General features: G+C 48.9%; 1 protein-coding gene across 3 annotated transcripts in view; it reads right to left on the reverse strand.

Moving 5' to 3' along the window:
• Positions 1-346: 346 nt before the first annotated feature.
• The window catches only part of Pcsk6 (proprotein convertase subtilisin/kexin type 6), a 190,178-nt gene continuing 173,162 nt past the window's right edge, over positions 347-17,362 (reverse strand). For all 3 annotated transcript variants that reach the window (XM_035441384.1, XM_027408098.2, XM_027408096.2), the window contains 6 exons: positions 16,056-16,252; positions 14,287-14,374; positions 11,151-11,254; positions 6,324-6,453; positions 1,942-2,054; positions 347-444 (listed from right to left, as the gene is read on the reverse strand). In XM_035441384.1, the coding sequence (XP_035297275.1) occupies positions 347-444; positions 1,942-2,054; positions 6,324-6,453; positions 11,151-11,254; positions 14,287-14,374; positions 16,056-16,252 (730 nt within the window). The remainder of the gene's footprint in view (positions 445-1,941; positions 2,055-6,323; positions 6,454-11,150; positions 11,255-14,286; positions 14,375-16,055; positions 16,253-17,362) is intronic.

Genomic DNA, 17,362 nt, shown 5'->3' on the forward strand with positions numbered 1-17,362 from the left:
TTTCCACTTTGGTCTTGAAATTTCAGTAAACTAGGGTCCCAGAAGCCACTCCGAAGCTGCAGTTTTGAGTCTCATAATTCATTTTGTTCCCATTTTGAGTTCAACTTTAGACTGCAGCCAGCAAGCAGAGTTTGAGGGGGTGTTGCAATTTTAGCCACATATCCTTAAGGGCCACCTCCATCTGGTTCAGGTGCTGAGATGCTGCAGTAGGACCCAGCTCTGGGGGAGATCCAGCTGTCAGATGCAGGGCCATCCCAGGATCAGGCTATGGCTGACCGTCTGGAGGAAGGTGGATGGGCAAATGGGCAGACAGGAGGACCCTGCCCTCTGCAGGCAGCTGGCGCCCCTACCCAGCCAAGAGGCAGGTACGGCAGCAGAACTGGATGAAGAGCTTCCGTTCACAGAGCCGGTTGGACTTCACCATTTCACAGAAGGTTTCATCAGCTGGCACCAGGAAAGGAAAAGGAGGGATCAGATCAGATTTTTGGTCCTGTGAAGATTCAGTTGTTCTCCATTTGCCAGGCACTGATGGTGCACCAGGCAGGGCACACAGTCACTTATGAGCCATTTCAGTGCAAACGTCTGGTAAGGCCCAGGTGATACTGGGGTATGGAACTTCCGCTAAGTTTAAGTGACAAGGGGAAGGGGGTTTCTGAAGGGGCTGTAGGAATGAGATGGGGTGTGCTATGGGAGGGTCCTTTGTGCTCATGTGAGACTCTTTCAGGTCACTGCTGGTGGCTGCTTAGGAAGAAGAATGGGGCGGGGGTGGAGGGCTGGGGGGGCAGCAGTGTAGACAGAGGTGCAGGGCTAGAGCAGGAGAGAAAGCAGGCTTCAGGAATATAATCTAGGGGACATTTCCCAGGAGAAGACAGGCAGGCAGGACTCAGTGATGGCAAGGTGGGGAGAGCAATGGAGGCTGGTAGTCTCCCTCTGCATTGTCACTAGGGAGCAGACTGTCCTATGGCAGCCTCACTTTCTGGGGCTGGGCACATAACCTGAGCAGGGACTTCCTAAACAGGAAGCCCCCTGGACTTTGGAAGGACAGAATTTGCAAATTTAAAAAGTAAACAAGGCAGGTTGGGCAGTGGTGGCACATGCCTTTAATCCCAGCACTCGTGGGGGGGGGGCTGGAGGATCTCTGTGAGTTCGAGACCAGCCTGGTCTACAAGAGCTCCAAAGCCACAGAGAAACCCTGTCTTGAAAAACAAAAAAAAAAACAAAAAACAAGCAAACAAAAACAAGTAAACAAGGCACAAGTAGGTGACCTGGGAAGTCAGGACAACTTCAGGGTGCTGTATGGGCATTCTGACTGTGAAGGGCCATGCCAGCATTATAACCAGGGATTACCTGTCCACCCTTGGGCACTTGGAGTGGGTGGATCCCTTCTCCTGCATATCAGGATATGGTATCTAGCATTGGCTTCCTGCAGTGTCTCCCTGCTGCTTGCTTAGTATGAGTTCCCCTTCTAAGATTCAGCAACTTGCTCCTGAATGAGGCCTCCAGGACAGAGGCCTCTGCTGCTCCTGCCTGGCATCCCCACTGTCGATTACTTCTGAGTTGAGTTCCTATTATAATTTGTCCTCCTGCCCTCACCATCTATCTACAGAGCCAAGGACTCCCCATAGCACAGCTATAGACTGCTGGATTCCTATTATTGAGCATGGGGCTCAACTCTGTCCTTCTAGTCCCAAGGATGAGGTCTTTCAGGCCTCCTGGTGTTGATGTCTGCTAGAGGAAAGTTGCTGTATTCAAGCTGCCCATTGCCTAGCTCAGGAGAATGGGAATGGTGTACAGACTGAATTACTTTTTAGTTATGTAGCCAACTAGATGGTCAGACAAGTCAGAGACAAGCACCCCTACTCTGGGCAGCCATGCCTGTGCTTTCTCTTCGCTCTTTACTGCTTCACGGGCAGCTCCAAGGGTCACCCTGTTGGCACTCACCATTGCTGCAGGTGTGGTTGGTGATGCAGGAGGTCCCCAGCTGTGTGAAGCCAGCCTTACATCTGCTGCAGTTCCTACTGGAGCCCTCACAGCTCAAGCAGTTTTCATCACATCTGTGGGGAGACATCAGCTCCTCCTGAGGTTTGGGGAAAAGGCCCTACTACGTGGGGTTCCCATCCCGGAACCTCCCAGCATACACTCCCAAACCCTCAGCTTTGGTTTCAATGGAGTAATGCCTTGACACACATTGAGTTTTGGCACATCATTCTTATTCAACCTCTCTGTTGCTATGGGAAGACAAAAGCTATCATAGTCAGTTGGTAGCATTTCCAGGAGAGGAGGCCAGGACTTGTTCCTGGAGACTCTCTTGTGGCACACTTGGACATCCCAGTAGACACTAGTCCACTCCCCACATGTGCCTCCCAGAGCTTCCAGCTGTCCAGCTGTGATGGCTGTAGGCTTGGGGTAGAGGGCACACTCTACCTAGGGCCATGGCAAACCTGTTTTTGGAACTGGCCCTAGAGCTTCTGCTGTCTACCAGGCTGAGCATGCTTGACTGATATATTTGCCTAACCTGGGAAGGGGGCAGTCATATTCCTATTCCTGCTTCCACAGACAGTCCTGGCCCAGCCTGGCCTCATGGTCCTGCTAATACAGAGTGCTATGACCTCAGGTCACAAAAGTGGATCACACCTGAAGCCCACAGTCAGCAGTCTCATGGGAACATGGGCTCATTTATACCTGATCTGTGGGTGCTCTGTGCCTCAGTGGCAAAGCTAAGTATCTCAGATAGGCAGGCCCCTGCAAGCCTGAATTATGTACTGTATGGCCCTTGACTGAAACAACTTAGCTTGACTCTGCATGATTCCCACCCAGGGCTGTGTGTGCACCCACACTTTGCTGCAATTTCTAGCTCCAGGCAACCAGGACTCCAGGCAACAGTGGCTCCTATTTGCTTCCCACTTCCTTTGCTACTGTCAATAAAGTGCAGGACAGGCCTGTGGGAGGGGAAGAAGCCTAACCATGCTTTGGCCTGCCCTAGGGGTCCCATGTTTAAGACAGATGACTGCTGCCACCTATGTGAGGCCTTCAGTGATGAAATGCCCCTGATGGGGTTTAATCTGAGTTACAAGAAGCCATCATACAGAATCTCCTCAGCCTGGATGAGGTAGGTGTTTATTCCGAATGCAATGGAGGATGGCAGATTTCTAGAGCTCAGAGCCCTGGTTTCAGATCAGTGTGTAGCCGCCCAACGAACCACTGCTAGATGTTGCTCCCAGACTACAGGAACATTCTACTTCTGGCAAAGTCCCTGGTGTCTGGTTCTAGCCACACTGTCTCCCAGTAGTACCCACTGGGTCCTGATGACACAGGTCCGCTGGAGATCTTCCTGGCCTGTCTCTCATGAGCTCACATGCCAGGCCAGCCATTTCAAAGGACGTCGGTTGTCTGGGAGGCTCAGAGGCCCATGGACTCCCAGGTACTGGCTGAGCGCTGTTTCAACCATGAACAGCTACAGTATGAGGTAGGCTGCAGTGAGAACCAAGCCAGGCACAGCTCGGCTCTTCACATACTGCTCACGGAGTGCAGCAGGATAGCAGGTGCTTCTGCTTTCTATTTCTGCAGTGCTAATTTCCAGTAAAACATCACATCTGAGCAAGCCTGTCTGCAGCCAGAAGCCCAGGCAAGCTCAGTGGGGGTATTTGCACAGGTCTCTGGGGGTCCAGATGTGGTGCTAGCCACCCCAAGTGCTCGTTTAGAGTTGGGGGGGGGAGACTGTACATAATGCTTCCTGAGAAAGAGGTGATATCTCCCATACTCCACTCCCCAAATGCCTCCTGTCTCCTGCTTCTGGCTGTACCGGCACAATACTGTCTGGCAGTGGTCTCTAGGGCAGGTGGGCTTTCAGGATACCTATGGTTCTTCTGTAGTACTGAATTTGCCTCTAAAACACTATGGCAACTTTACCATGCCAAATTCTGGAGAGGGAGCTATGTTCACACAGACCTCTCTCTGTGCCACAGCAGGAGGTACTCCCTCTCAAGAAAGAGTGAGACAGAAGCCACCTGCTTCAAGAGCTCTAGTCAGCCTTCAGTCTGGTACAAATTAGGCAGGGAGCATAGCCTGAGGACTTCTGTACCCACTGAGGAGTCTGGAGATTGTCAAGGGCTGGGTTAATGAGTGGTAAGTCTACCCCTGGAGCAAAACCCCCAGGGTTGCTCTCATTTTCTTTCAAGAGGTCCTTGTTTAAGAGCAAGAGATCCCCTTACTGAGTCTTGAGTCTGGCTGGCAGTTCTGAGTCACTGTCATGAACTGCTTCCAGCTTCAGGCTTCAGCGTCCACCTGTCTTCTTTGTATTCGAGTTAGCAATCAAGCAGGCCTGTGCCACTCTGGCTTCCACATCTAGTCCTCAGACAGTTATGTGTTCCTTGGGGCTTCCCTGGCTCTTCTGCAGGAGAACCTGCAGGTATCAGGGAGTATTTTGGGGCCTACAGGTCGCCTGTGGCTCACTGACAGCTGCGGCTGCCTGAACTGGGAGAAGCATCCAGACCCATGTGTGTTCTCCCTTAAGGGAAGGTTCACACGCATAAAGGCTCCTCAGGACCAGAGTCTCCATGAGGTGGAATCATGTGAAGTACTGACACTTATCATTTGGGGTCTGTGCAAGGCTCCCGGGGTTGTGCCTCCAGGATCAGGTGTATCAGCTCCAAGCAGAGGCTGAACTCCCCTCTGGGGCTATTAGCATCCCCTCAGATAAAAACTAGTACCCAGGAACTTCTGTCCAAGGGGCATTTTCGGGCTGGCCTCCCTCCTGTCTCCTAGAAGCTGGAATGCCATGACTTCTGGATGCCACAGTCAGCATCCCCTGGAGTCTGGGGCACTTGACAAATGAAAGTGATTATCATCATTAACTTCCATGCTGTGTCTGTGCTGCTGTCCTTGCTTTAATTATCAGTAAACCAGCTGGCTTGTGAAATGAACGGTTTACTGCACACAGCTGTGTCCACGGCCCTGCACACAGGACTCAGCATAGCAGGAGGAGGTGGTTAAGTTCCCGGTTTAAACCAAGTCATCAGGGTGCTGACCCTTGTACACACATAAGACTCCCCACTGATTCCTCTTTTTCAGTGCAAAGACTTGAACTCAACAGTGACAACCCACTGTCATCTCAAAATAGCCAGGAGGCAGACCCCACTGTGGGCTTTGCCACTGGGGGTGGGAGCTGGGCATGGGCTCTCACCTGTGTCCTGACACAAGTGTCCCAGAGTGGCTTTGCTTTGAGTCTTTTGCAGACAGAAGTCCCCTACTTCCTCTCCCCTCCAGGACCACCCCTCCATTGCATCAGCCCTGTCACCTTCAAATGGCCTCCTGTTGCTATCACACCATATTCTGCATTTCCAGTTCCTGGTCTGTTTATGATGTCCTGACCAGCCAGCCAAACATAGACTAAAGCACACATCTGCTCCTTAAACAGCCTGTGTCCCACAGCACCAGGGAGCACTCACATAGTGTGGCCACGAGCAGATATATCTCATTGTCATAAACAAAACAAAACAAAACAAAACAAAAACCTTATGTTATTAAAACATCCTAAATGTCACATTCTGCACATCTCTGAAGTGTTTGAAGACCACCTGTCTGTCTAAAATATATCTCTGTTTGGCCTTGAAAACATACCTAACATGACTACAAGTTGGGACTCCTAACAACGGGAGCAGGGGTTGTTCTCAATGCTTTGGCTGGCTTTTGGTAACCTATTCCTTGCCTAGCCTTAATACATGGAAAATGCTGAGTCTTGCCTCACCAAGTGTGTGCACTCATGGGGTAATGGAAAGAGAGCAAAAAGGTAAAAACATGTGTGTACTATCTAAGCCAGGGCTGGCTTTGCCATGAGGACATGACCAGGCTTGTTTTACTTTGTCTAAAATATCTAACTTAGAGAAAGTGTTGACTCCCCTACATGTGCCGTGAGCACCTACAGTGTGAAAGCATCCTGCATCATAGCTTGAGCAGGACTGCCCTGTACCATCTGCTACTGGAGAGGGCCATGTGGCAGCACCTTGTTAATACTGTCTCCTGTCCTGGCCCACTGCAACCCAGTGCCTGCATATGGTAAATGCTTCACAAATAATTAGGCATGAAGAGGCGTTTGAAGGCTGCCAGCTGGCTTGAGACTCTGGCAATCACTAACTGTAGACATCCCTTCCTCAGCAAATGGTTTCCTATTTGCCCTCTGCACCTACACCAGCAGGTGACAAAGCATGTCGATTCCCTAGGCTCCAGGGAAAGTGACATCACACCTGGCCATCAGCTGCTCTTTCTGTAGGACCCAGATGACCACTGCTCCCCGCTAATCTGGGCCACAGCCGTGAAGACCATACCTTCGACACACTTTGTGGGGTAAACCAGGCATCTCCTCTGGATAGAAGCCCTCACCACACGCTGGCACGCATTTCCAGTCTTGGAAGTGGAAGCTTTTTGCACAGTGAATACATTCTTCTCTGCTGGGCCCTGACAGGTGCAGGGAAAAAAACAGATGTCAAGGACATGTCTTGTGTTCTAGAACATCTGTGGGGGTCTTCAGATGTCCCCAGGCCACCCACACAGCTGACACTTTCCAGGAGCTCAGTAAGAGTTGGCTATGTGACTGGAGGTAGACCAACCCCTCTTCACAGATGGGAACATCAGAGGCCTAAGTTGAGCTCAGTGGGGAGCTCTACCTGGGCCATCATGACTGACTTTGGTTTCGTGTACCTCCTTTTCCGTCAGCTTTAGGCCAGAATCAGTATTATAGTACATTAGGTGCAGTGGCTAAATTGAGCTGTAATGGGTGGGTAAAACACAAACATGCCGTATTTTCATTGTATCACACTGAAGTGATGGTGTCTGAGGTTCACTGGGCTAAACTGGGCACGGTACCCAAGCTATTTCCACACGGTTCCTACTTTTTGTCATGAGAATGACATATTCAGATTTTGTCATGAGAATGAAGGTATACATACTTGTGTGTGCATGTGTGCATTTGTTGTGCGTGAGTGTGGTTTGGAATACAATCTTGGATGTTCTCCTTGGGAATACTGTCTACCTCTTTTGAGATGAGATCTCTTTTTGGCCTGGAGCTCACTAATTAGGCTAGACTGAGTGGCCATTGTGCTCCAGGACTCCTCCTACCTTTGGGCTTCTGTAATGGATAAGAACATCCATAGGGAGTCTCTCTCTCTCTCTCTCTCTCTCTCTCTCTCTCTCTCTCTCTCTCTCTCTCTCTCTATAGTGTGGAACCCTCAGCCCCCCAAATTGGAATTCTCTCAGGTTTCTCTTGCTTTTGATTAAAGCTTAGTCTCATGCTTGGGCCAATCTCCACCCTGCCCACACCCATGTTTGTCTCTAGAGAGCATCTCAGGTCAAGATGGCAGACTGGTGCACTTGGAGGGGGTTACTCTATTGTGGGCCTCAGGGACTATTAATGCCTGACACTGTCCTACTCCTGTGCCTCACCTTTCATCTGCTCCACTGCCAGTCCTACTGTCCTTCCTCCAACCTAGGTCCCACTGCTTTTTTGGTGGTGATATTGGGGTTCACATATAGAAGGTGTGCATACTACCACTAGGCAATACCCCTAGGTAATGCTCAGTCTATTAAACTTAACAGTGATTGTGAGGTGGATGTGGCTGTGCACACTTATAACCCCAGGACTCAGGATGTGGAGACAGGAGGATTAAAAATTTAGGGACAACCTACTGAGTGAGCCCCTATCTTCATTTTTAAAAGTTGATTATGGATTGAAGGTGTATTACATCATTGCCTAGCATGAATGAGGGCCTGGGTTTTATTGTTGTTGTTTTTTGTTTGTTTGCTTTTGATTGTTTGTTTGTTTGTTTTGTTTGTTTGTTTGTTTGTTTTGAGACAAAGTTTTTCTGTGTAGCCCTGACTGTCCTGGAACTCACTCTGTAGACCAGGCTGGCCTTGAACTCACAGAGATCTGCCTGCTTCTGCCTCCTGATTGCTGGTATCCAATACCACTCAGCTGTGAGGCTTAATACTCACCACCAGAAAATAAGAAATTAGGAAGAATGTTGGTCTCAGGTTCAGTACCCAGAAGATGACGGCAGTGTTTGTCACATAACAATGTGAATGTGCTTAATGCCACTGAACTGTACATATGAAAATGGCCAGACTGGGATGGCAAACGCAGTGAGAGTGGGAATAATAGGTATCAAAACAATTGCAGAGGAGAAGCTCTTCTAGTGATGTCTTGAGGGTCAACTCGATTGCATTTAGAATCGTCTAGGCAACACCTCTGGCTTGTCTGAGGGTATTTCCAGAGAAGTTTAACTTCCTTCAATGTGGGTGGCACCATCGCATGGGCTGGGGTGCTGGACTGAATGAAAAGGGGGGGGGTGGAGTGGAGGAGACAGGCAGTTGAGTACCAGCATTCATCTCTCGATCCTAGCTGGGCATGCAGCGTGGCCAGCTGACACACTCCTGCTACCACTGTTAGAGCCTTTCATGCTACCCTGCCTTCTCCACTCCCATAGATGACATCCTCAAACGGAGAGCTAAAATAAACCTTTCTCTAAGTTGCTTTTGCCAAGCATTTTTGCTACAGTATTTTGCTAGTGAAAAAAGTAATGGAAACAATTCTTTAGCAATAGGGCAACTAGCCAGCCGATGATGACACATGCCTTTAATCTCAGCACTCAGGAGGCAGAGGCAGGTAGATCTCTGTGAGTTCAAGGCCAGCCTGGCCTACAGAGCAAGTTACAGGACAGCCAGGGATGATACACAGAGAGACTCTGTCTTAAGAAAACAAATAAAGTAAAATAAAATAATAAATAATTGCAAATGGCTAAGATGGTAAATTTTGTTATATGTAGCCTGTTATAATAAAAATGCTAATGAGCACATTTTCTATGAAACTTTCACAACTACTAATTATGATGTTATACTCAAAACCTCTCAGGGATTCCACGAAGTCTCTCTAGGCTCCAGGCACTTTAGGAGCCCCACAATGCTAACGATAACAGCTCAATGGGCTATGCTAACCCATCACATTAAAACACTGAGCCTTGTTCAGAAGGCAAGAAGAGCATGCTGTGAGAAGTGCTAAGGTAGAAAGTATTCCTTTCCCTTGAAACCTCTCTGGACCTGTCGTGGTATTCTTTTACTCGCTGTTTCTTACTGCACCTTCCTAGGCACAGGCCAGGGTAAACCATCCCAAGGGCTTAGGGCACTGCTTCTCATTCTAGCAAGCATGCAGGCATGTCTACTTGTCCTGGGTGGGTAAGTGAAAGCAGGTACTTCCCTCTCCCATGGGCTGAGGATCAACCCTGAGCCAAGGATCACAGACTCAATGCCAGGATGCTCTGGCCACCAGCAATTGAGATGGTCAAGAGTCTCACTCCCACAAAGCTCAGTGTACTTGGAACTCTGTAGGGTAGGTCACCATGCTGTACCAAAGATGTCATCAGGCACAGGTGCTTCTATGGAGACCACATCATATGGAGATGACTCTGAGTGGGGAAGAGAAGTTCTCTGGCCCCAGTCGCTGACTCCGGTTACATATGTTTTAGAGAGGTTAAAAAGAGCCTAGGCAGAGGGCATGGGGAGACATGGAGAATTCCTCTCTTCCTACCGTTGAACTGAATTCTTCGAATGATGGAGGAGATACAGGACCGAGACAAGAAAATCTACAAGTGACTCAATACAGCCATTGGCTGCCAGATAGTCTGGGGACTCCGAAAAAGATAGGAGAATTGAATTATTGAAATCAAAAGAGTTATAGACCACAAGCTTGACTGCTTTGGATTCAAGTGACTCTGAAATTTAAATAGGTAGCACTGGAGATGAATCTTAAACAACTTGGATTAAACCAGAACTGAAAACAGGAAATAAAAAGGCAGCAGGGCAACCAGGTAGGAAAAGCTGCCAGCCACCCATGGAAAAGATTATTCTTAAGGTTAAGCCTGGATCCTTCTGGATTGACTGAGGATGGAGTGGAGGAGGGCATGTCTCCCACAGGAGGCCTAGGGTCAGCCCCAGCCATTGCTTGTGGACACTGGATCTCTGGAGTGTCCACTTGGATAGCATGATTGATAGTTTCATGAGGCTCACACAGGACCATACGGAGGATGACAGCGCCTGCCTCCTGGCATTTCTAATAAATGGTTTTGTGGCAAATGAGATTTAGCTGAAACCTAATTCTTATATTGTCACTGCAGCAAACACTCTGTCTAATGTGAGTTTCTTAGAAGGCAGCAAAGTGCTTGGGGCAGGAAGGGAATCAAGGAGAAAGCTTCACCTGGAACGTATCTGTGCACATAACTCACGATGCATGTGGATGACTGCAAAACGAAACCCAATAAAATGAATGAAATCTCTTCTATATTCTGCATAAAATCTGTGCCTGGAGACATCTGTGCTATAATCTCGGTGGGGAACTATAATGCATGTAAAATTGTTTATGGCAGTCTTTTCCTCTTTGAATAAAACGTTCAAAATAAGTGGAGATGGGTACAGAGGACTGAAGTTCTGTTTTATCGCATCCTGCTTGGATCTGTCCCCACCCCTCTCTGAGGCCTCTCAATCTTTATGGTGCTGCATTTTAGTTTATTTCTGCAGGAAGTGTAGAGTTTTAAGGCCAGTCAGCTCCCAAGCAGCTAAACATCCTTTATTTCTCGCCTAAAAGCATTCATGGCATGGCTGTTTTTAAGTCTGGGAAACCCAGGCAGCTTGCTAAGAGTGGGTCTTTGCACTTTTGGTTGTTTGTTTTTTAATTTAGAAAACTGTTGGCTTCAGGTATATCACAAACTTTATCATCTCAAACATCCTAAAGTGTAGAGTTGGGTGGCATTACTGAATTCACACCAGTGGGCAGCCATCAGGACCCTCCATCTGTGGAAGGTTTTTCATTTCCCCTAACTTGCAATTCTGTTCTTATTAAACAGTAACTCCTCATTCTCCCTCTCCAGCCCTGGGAGACTGGGAGGACCTTTGTGTTTTTATAGTCTATTTGCCCCATACATCCTACATAGAAGGCAAATGCTCTACCCCGAGCAAAACTTTAAGCCCCTTGCCTTTGAGTTTTATTCTGTAATAAATGCAGAAACCCACAGAGTCACAGAACTTCCTGAATTTCAAGATAGCTGGACTATTCACCTTGGCGACCGTGCATGCAAATGTCCAACAAGACAAAAGCCTTGGCAGCTTACCCACGCAGGTTCTGCAGGTGTGATGGCACTCCCCACATTTGATCAGCTCAGAATCGAAGTAGGTGCCTGGTTCACAGTCTGGAATGCAGCTGCCCCGTGCCAGGCTGATAAAAAGCAAATAAGGTCCGTTTCCATGTGTGTTCCAAAATTCTAATTAAATTATGATCTGTCCTCAAATGCTTTTCACAGGAGGAAATGAAAGTTATCAAAGCTCTGTGCTTTGTGTCTCTGGAGGTTCCCAGCTAATGAAAGCTGGAGGTCCTGGGGCCTCCATCCTAGTGCAGGAGGCCAAAGCTTCCAGCCTTCTCCTACTCTGCGGTGGCTTCTCTCTATAGCTTTTCCTGACACCTGAATTAGAAACACCCCTCTCCCTGGAGAACTGGAGCATCCAGCAGTTGCCACTGTGGCAACCAAAGGGTTTACGTTTGTATGTGAGGAGGGTAACGGACACGAGGCTACCTTCAGTCCTAGATCTGCTCTGGATTCTTCCTTACTTAAAACTCACCTGTTTAACATGAACTTGAAACAAGAGGCTCTCCTGGCAGCTGATGCCTGCTATGTGTGGCTTCTGCCTTTCTTTCTCACTCCACCAGTGGCTACACATCTTTCCCTTAGCCAGGAAGCCCAGCAGGCAAGGCATCAGGACACAAACTGAGCTATACCATGCATGCAGGACCTGGCTCCACCACTTCCCAGCTGTGCAACCCCAGGCAAGCCAGCAGACCCCACTTCCTCCTGGTAATTTGTTCCTACAGCATAACACTGCTTGGAAGACTCACTGAGCAAATGCATATAACTGTTTGGTGTCTGGCGCACAGCAGTGTAAATAAATGTCACCTACTATGATTTCTTTGGTTCCTGGGATTGTACTGTGTCTGATGCACATGTTTTAAATGGGTTTGCCGATAAACAGATTGAGCAAGGGCTCTGGGGTGCGTCTGTCAGATCCAGAAAGTCCTGCTGTGATGTGATTTATAATTAGAAATATATATTTAGGCTTCATCCTGGCACATAGCTCCCAAACTCTCTAGAATCAATAGTGATAAGTGTCACTTTGTGTGCTAATGAGATGACTGGTAACTGAGGCTCTTCAGCAACTTCATGGTGGGGGACTGGCTGCCAGGTTAACAGACCATTGATCAGAGAACAGGACTTTGCAGCCCCACCACCCCAACCTCAGAGGAGGCGAAAGAGACTGAAGGTAGAACCAGTCACCACTGGCCAATAATGTTAACATTAACTCAGGCCTCCATAATGGAGTCTCCATGACAACACCAAAGGAGATGATTTGGAATTTCCAGGTTGCTGAACAAGAACATATACCCAACTCAGGAGGCTGAGGGGGGGGGTGCTGCCATGAGTTTGAGGCCCATTTTGGCTACAAAGAACACATCCATCCATCCACTGAAAGGGTGTTGCATCCAACTCCACAGGAATGTAAGATCCTATGCTCTTGATCCTGCCAGTGTTGCTATGTATAATACCACTTCAACCCACTTTCTCTGTAACACCTGTATAATACATGGCTAGAGTAAGGAAAATGCCTCCCTGTTCTAGAAGCAGGTGTAGCAAAGCAATCAAACACAAGGAGAGGCTGAGGGAACCCCAACAGCCAGCTGGAAGCAAGGATGGTTTACAACCTGAGGTCTGGGAGTAGCCGCGCATGGGACCAGCATTGGGAACTGAGTTCCCAACTTGTGGGATATTCATTTAGGCTCATGGGATATCCTGTGGGTGCCCAACCATCCATGTTTTGATGACCAGAAGATAAATGTGCTGGGCTGCATATGTAGACCACCCCCACACCCCGCACCGGCGGCGTTTTGCACCTCCATCCAGTGCGGTGATGCTCACGGGGTGGCAAGCTCCTCCCTACAGATGGCAGGTGCTCCCCTGGGACTCTTTCTCACTGTGGTGCCAGGGCCACCAAGCAGAGAGTTAAATCATGTTTGTAATAACCAACACTTCCCTGTGAACCCCTCCAATGTTTATCCCCCTAAAGAGATGGATGGCCAGGAGGCAGAAGTGCGGCTGTTCTCTCACAGCTGTGACGTGACAACAATGATTTGAAGTCACAGCTGAAGAGGATATGGGGCAATAAAAGGAAGCTTTCTGTGGATTATGGCTGGCGATGTTTCCCTTGCTTTGTTTGTGCTCCTCTATGAAAGCTTATTAGTACAGCAAACCTCACACCTGCCCAGTGATTTCTGTGAGGCTTTGTAGTGCCTCCCTGTCTGGACCGCAGCATCCCCTCATCTGGGCATCTGCTGGAAACACAGGGGCTCAGGCTTCACCTTGCCTCACTGTCATTTGGATACAGGTACTGATGATGCTGACTCTTTCCCTTTCTTCCTTTCCATGGAGACCATGGTGCTAGTCCCTCTATATGGGCGTGTCCACAGCTTACTTTGAATACTTGATTTCTACAATTTTAGACAATAACTGGTAATGGGCACCTGATGTCACTAAATGTAATGAGGGTGCATTGAATGAGGGTGAATGAATCAAGCAAAAGTATTAAAAATTATTTGAAGAAGATTCCCTAGCCTAGCAAAGAGGTTTGTTTTATTTATTTATTTATTTATTTATTTATTTATTTAATGCTGAACTTTTATAGGGCAGAGGTCTGTGCAACTTGGAGGATCAAGAATCCCTGAGACATCCTCAGGGAGCCAAGTTCATTCTCTGGCTGAAGATGGAAAACACTGAGGTGACAATGGGGAGAGAAGACCTAGGATGGCCAGGAGGGAGTGTGGGTCAGCCCCTACACCTGTGGCCTTGGCTAAGAGGGGCACTGGAATGGAGGGGTTTACTACTGAAAAAAAAAAGAAGTGACCTGAGATTCCTAGGAAGTCCACCTGACCTCCCAACAACAACCACCTCTATTGTACCTGACGTGTTCAACTCTCACTCTAACCAGCTCTCCAAACCCGGCCTAAAATGTAGCAATTTTGACCATCCTCCAACTTCACTTCTTCAACAGTCCCTTGACTTGACAGCCAGGACTCTTTGGGCTCCAGGCCTTTGACATCTTGGCTTTCAGGAAAGGATGCAAACTCTTGAGAAAGCAAGCACAGCGTAGATGCTGTCTTTTTTTTTTTTTTTTTTTTTTTTCCCCAGTTCAGGGCAGTCTCACCTGAATCCTTCCTTACACACAGTGCACTTCTCAGGCTCATCCACGCACTTTTGACAGCTCGGGTGGCACTTGAGGCAGTGTCTCTCACCTGGAGAAAGGCAGGAAGATGGGAGGCAGAGGATGGCATGGGGGTGGGTGGGGCTCAGAGTGGAGAATGAGCTCCAGCATGCTAGGTGGTCGTGGCAAGACAGTTCCCCCTAGGCCCTCCCCAGAGCAGGTCAGGAAATTAACCACAGACTTGGGAGTTAGACCCCAGCTCTTCCACATCCCTTGTCTGGTGTACATCAATCAATCAGGCTTCAAAGGTGGTCACTTCTTAGAGGAGACACTCTCATTCTGCTTAAGGCCACAGAGACTGGAGCCAATTCCTGGCTAGCTGAGTACACTTGAATCAGGTGCAAGTCTTTATAGCCCTTTGGGGTACCCTGGAGGCCACCAGCCCCTCTCCCGGGTGAGTCTTTCATGGGAGTCTTCACTGAGGACTTCGTACCTCTATAGTGAGGCAGGACTATCCCTCCTCTCAGGAGCTTCTGGGTCATTCCAAGTGCCACTTGCACTTCCCTGCTTCATTATCTAGCTCATTTGTGTTGGTGCCTCATCAAACCCCAGCTGGTGCCACTACTACACACCAGGCACATGAGCTGAGGGTCCTTGCTGTACCTCTGTGTAGCCTCCCTGGGGTCCAGGAGTGCCATCACATGCTCTTATTTGGTGCTCAGCAAGGACAGTGGTGAAGGTTGGCTGACCCAACCTGGGAAGGTGAGGAAGCTGCACGTGTGGCTGAAAATGAGCCTGGATGGCAGCCGAGGCACGTGTCTGCAAAGCTGGGAAATGTGTCTACGGGACTTGCCATTTCCCCTCTAAAGGAGGTCTTTCCTTGATAATGTCTTTAAAGACTTCCTGGCTCCTTCTCCCCAGGGCTAACAGGAATGGTGTGACTGGTGACAGGCTGGATCAGTGCAGGGGTGCAAATGGGAAGACAAGGGTCAGGGGTGCTGCCAGCAAAACCTCTGAAGTCTTCTTCACCTGAGAGCCATCACTCATCCGTTTAACACAAGCTCTCTCTTCACTTCTTGCAGAGTATGAGACCAGTTGCTAAAACATACATTGGAGTTCCTGCCCACCCATCCCTCACATCTACCTGGGACAGCTTCCCTGCTGAGTTTGAGTCCCATTTCTGTCATTACTAGTTAAGGGCTTCTTACTTCCTTTCAACTTCAAGATAAGGAAAATAGTGCTCTCCTCTTAGGGCTATGGTCACTACTGTAAAGAGCCACACAGACACTGCCCAGACCCCCTGGAATCTGACTCCCACCTGTCAGCAGGGACTTGCATCTAAATCCCAAGTTGCACTCCTAGCACTTCCTCGGAGCTTCAATGTCCCAATTATGTAAACCTGTATTGACACCCACATCGCCATCTTTCCTGGATGAGAAATGACAAGATAGGTGGCAGGGCATCCTCTTCTGGTGTCTCAAGTGAGGCTGAGCTATGGACCTGTGGACCAGCTACTTTTTCTGCATCCTGAATTCCAGTGTGCAGGGCTCATTTCAACCGTGCTTTGCCTGAGTGACAGCACAGCTGCTGAGAGCTGCGGTTTCACACTCCCAGCCCCCAGCCTGGTGAAAAGTCCCAGATAAGACTAATAGAGTACAGGAAGCCAATGGCCCAGGATATCCTCCAAGAATGGAAGAGCACAGCCCTGTGGTGTGCACGGGTGTGTGTGGGGACAATTCATCCATTCTTGTGTCTGTGGACAGTCCACTTACTCTCATCAGCATAGAGTCCGGCAGGACAGAGGGTCACACAGGTGTTGGTCTCCTGGTAGTGATAGAACCCGCGTCGACAGGACAGGCACTGTGTTGGGCTTCTGCCCGTGCAGGTCTCACATCCCTTATGGCATCGACGGCAGCGTCGGGCTGCTGTGTCCCCAAAGTAGCCCAAGGGGCACTCGCTCACACACTTCCTGTGGGACCAAGTGCAGATGAGGGTCTGTCTCTTTCAGTCCCACTCTGTGCCCACCCTGTGTGGCTCTTACATGGGCTGAGGGCTGCATAGCTAGCTGAGGACACAGGATCCCTGGATGGTGGGGGTTAAGCCATAAGTAAGTTCCCTTATGTTTGCTGACTGCAGCTGGTAGGGGGTATCCGGAGGTACAAACAGGCAGGTCTGAAGAATAGGAATCCAATTCCAGACACTGGGTCTGGTGGCCCACAAGTATAATCCCAACACTTGGCTGAGGCAGGAGGATTCTTAGTATAAAATCAGTTTGGGCTACATATATGGCATAAATGAGACAAAACAGAACAGGAGTCCTTTCCCATTCTCAAGATCCACTTGGTTTTCTGTAGGCACTAAGACTTCCGTGTTGACTTGGGATTTCATTTGTTGATTTGTTTTTTGTTTGGGGGGGGTTCTTTTCTTCTTTGGGGACAGGGTTTCTCTGAGTAGCTATAGCCTGTCTTGGAATTCAGTCTGCCAACCAAGCTGCCCTTGAACTCAGAGACCCTCCTGCCTCTGCCTCTCAAGTGCTAGAATTAAAGGCATGCACCACTACTGCCTGGCTTGCTCCGAATTTCTGACTGGGTCAAATCCTACATGGGTGCCCACACAGAACAAGCTTGGTGGTCAGTGAATGAAGTTGCAGATGATTGCCCTTGGACAGAGCCAGGGTGTGCCCTGGGCCTGGGGTAGGGACTCCAGATACAGCAAGAGCTGCATCTTAGCACCACTGTGCACAGCACACCTGTGACTGGTCTGCCTGGCCCTCATGGACAGGCATCAGTAGTGTCAAGGTACATTTGCCATCCAGACCTTTAGGGTGTCTAGCCCTGTCTTGCTATCACCTTGGCTTTCTCTGCTAGGCACATGCAACACATGGTAGATGCTCAGGAAGATTTGTGCACTGACTAAATAAAAAAGGGCAGCTTCCAGCCTGTTAGGGCATGACACAGGGTCTGCAGCTTACATACTTCCCATAGAAGGGACAGTTATAGGCTGGGCATCCCAGGTCAGGTCTGTCAGAGGTCTCCTTCAGGGAACAGGAAGTTGAACAGATTTTCTAGGAAGCCCTGGC

This window comes from Cricetulus griseus, chromosome 3 (genome assembly GCF_003668045.3).
Source record: "Cricetulus griseus strain 17A/GY chromosome 3, alternate assembly CriGri-PICRH-1.0, whole genome shotgun sequence".
Lineage (NCBI taxonomy): Eukaryota > Metazoa > Chordata > Mammalia > Rodentia > Cricetidae > Cricetulus > Cricetulus griseus.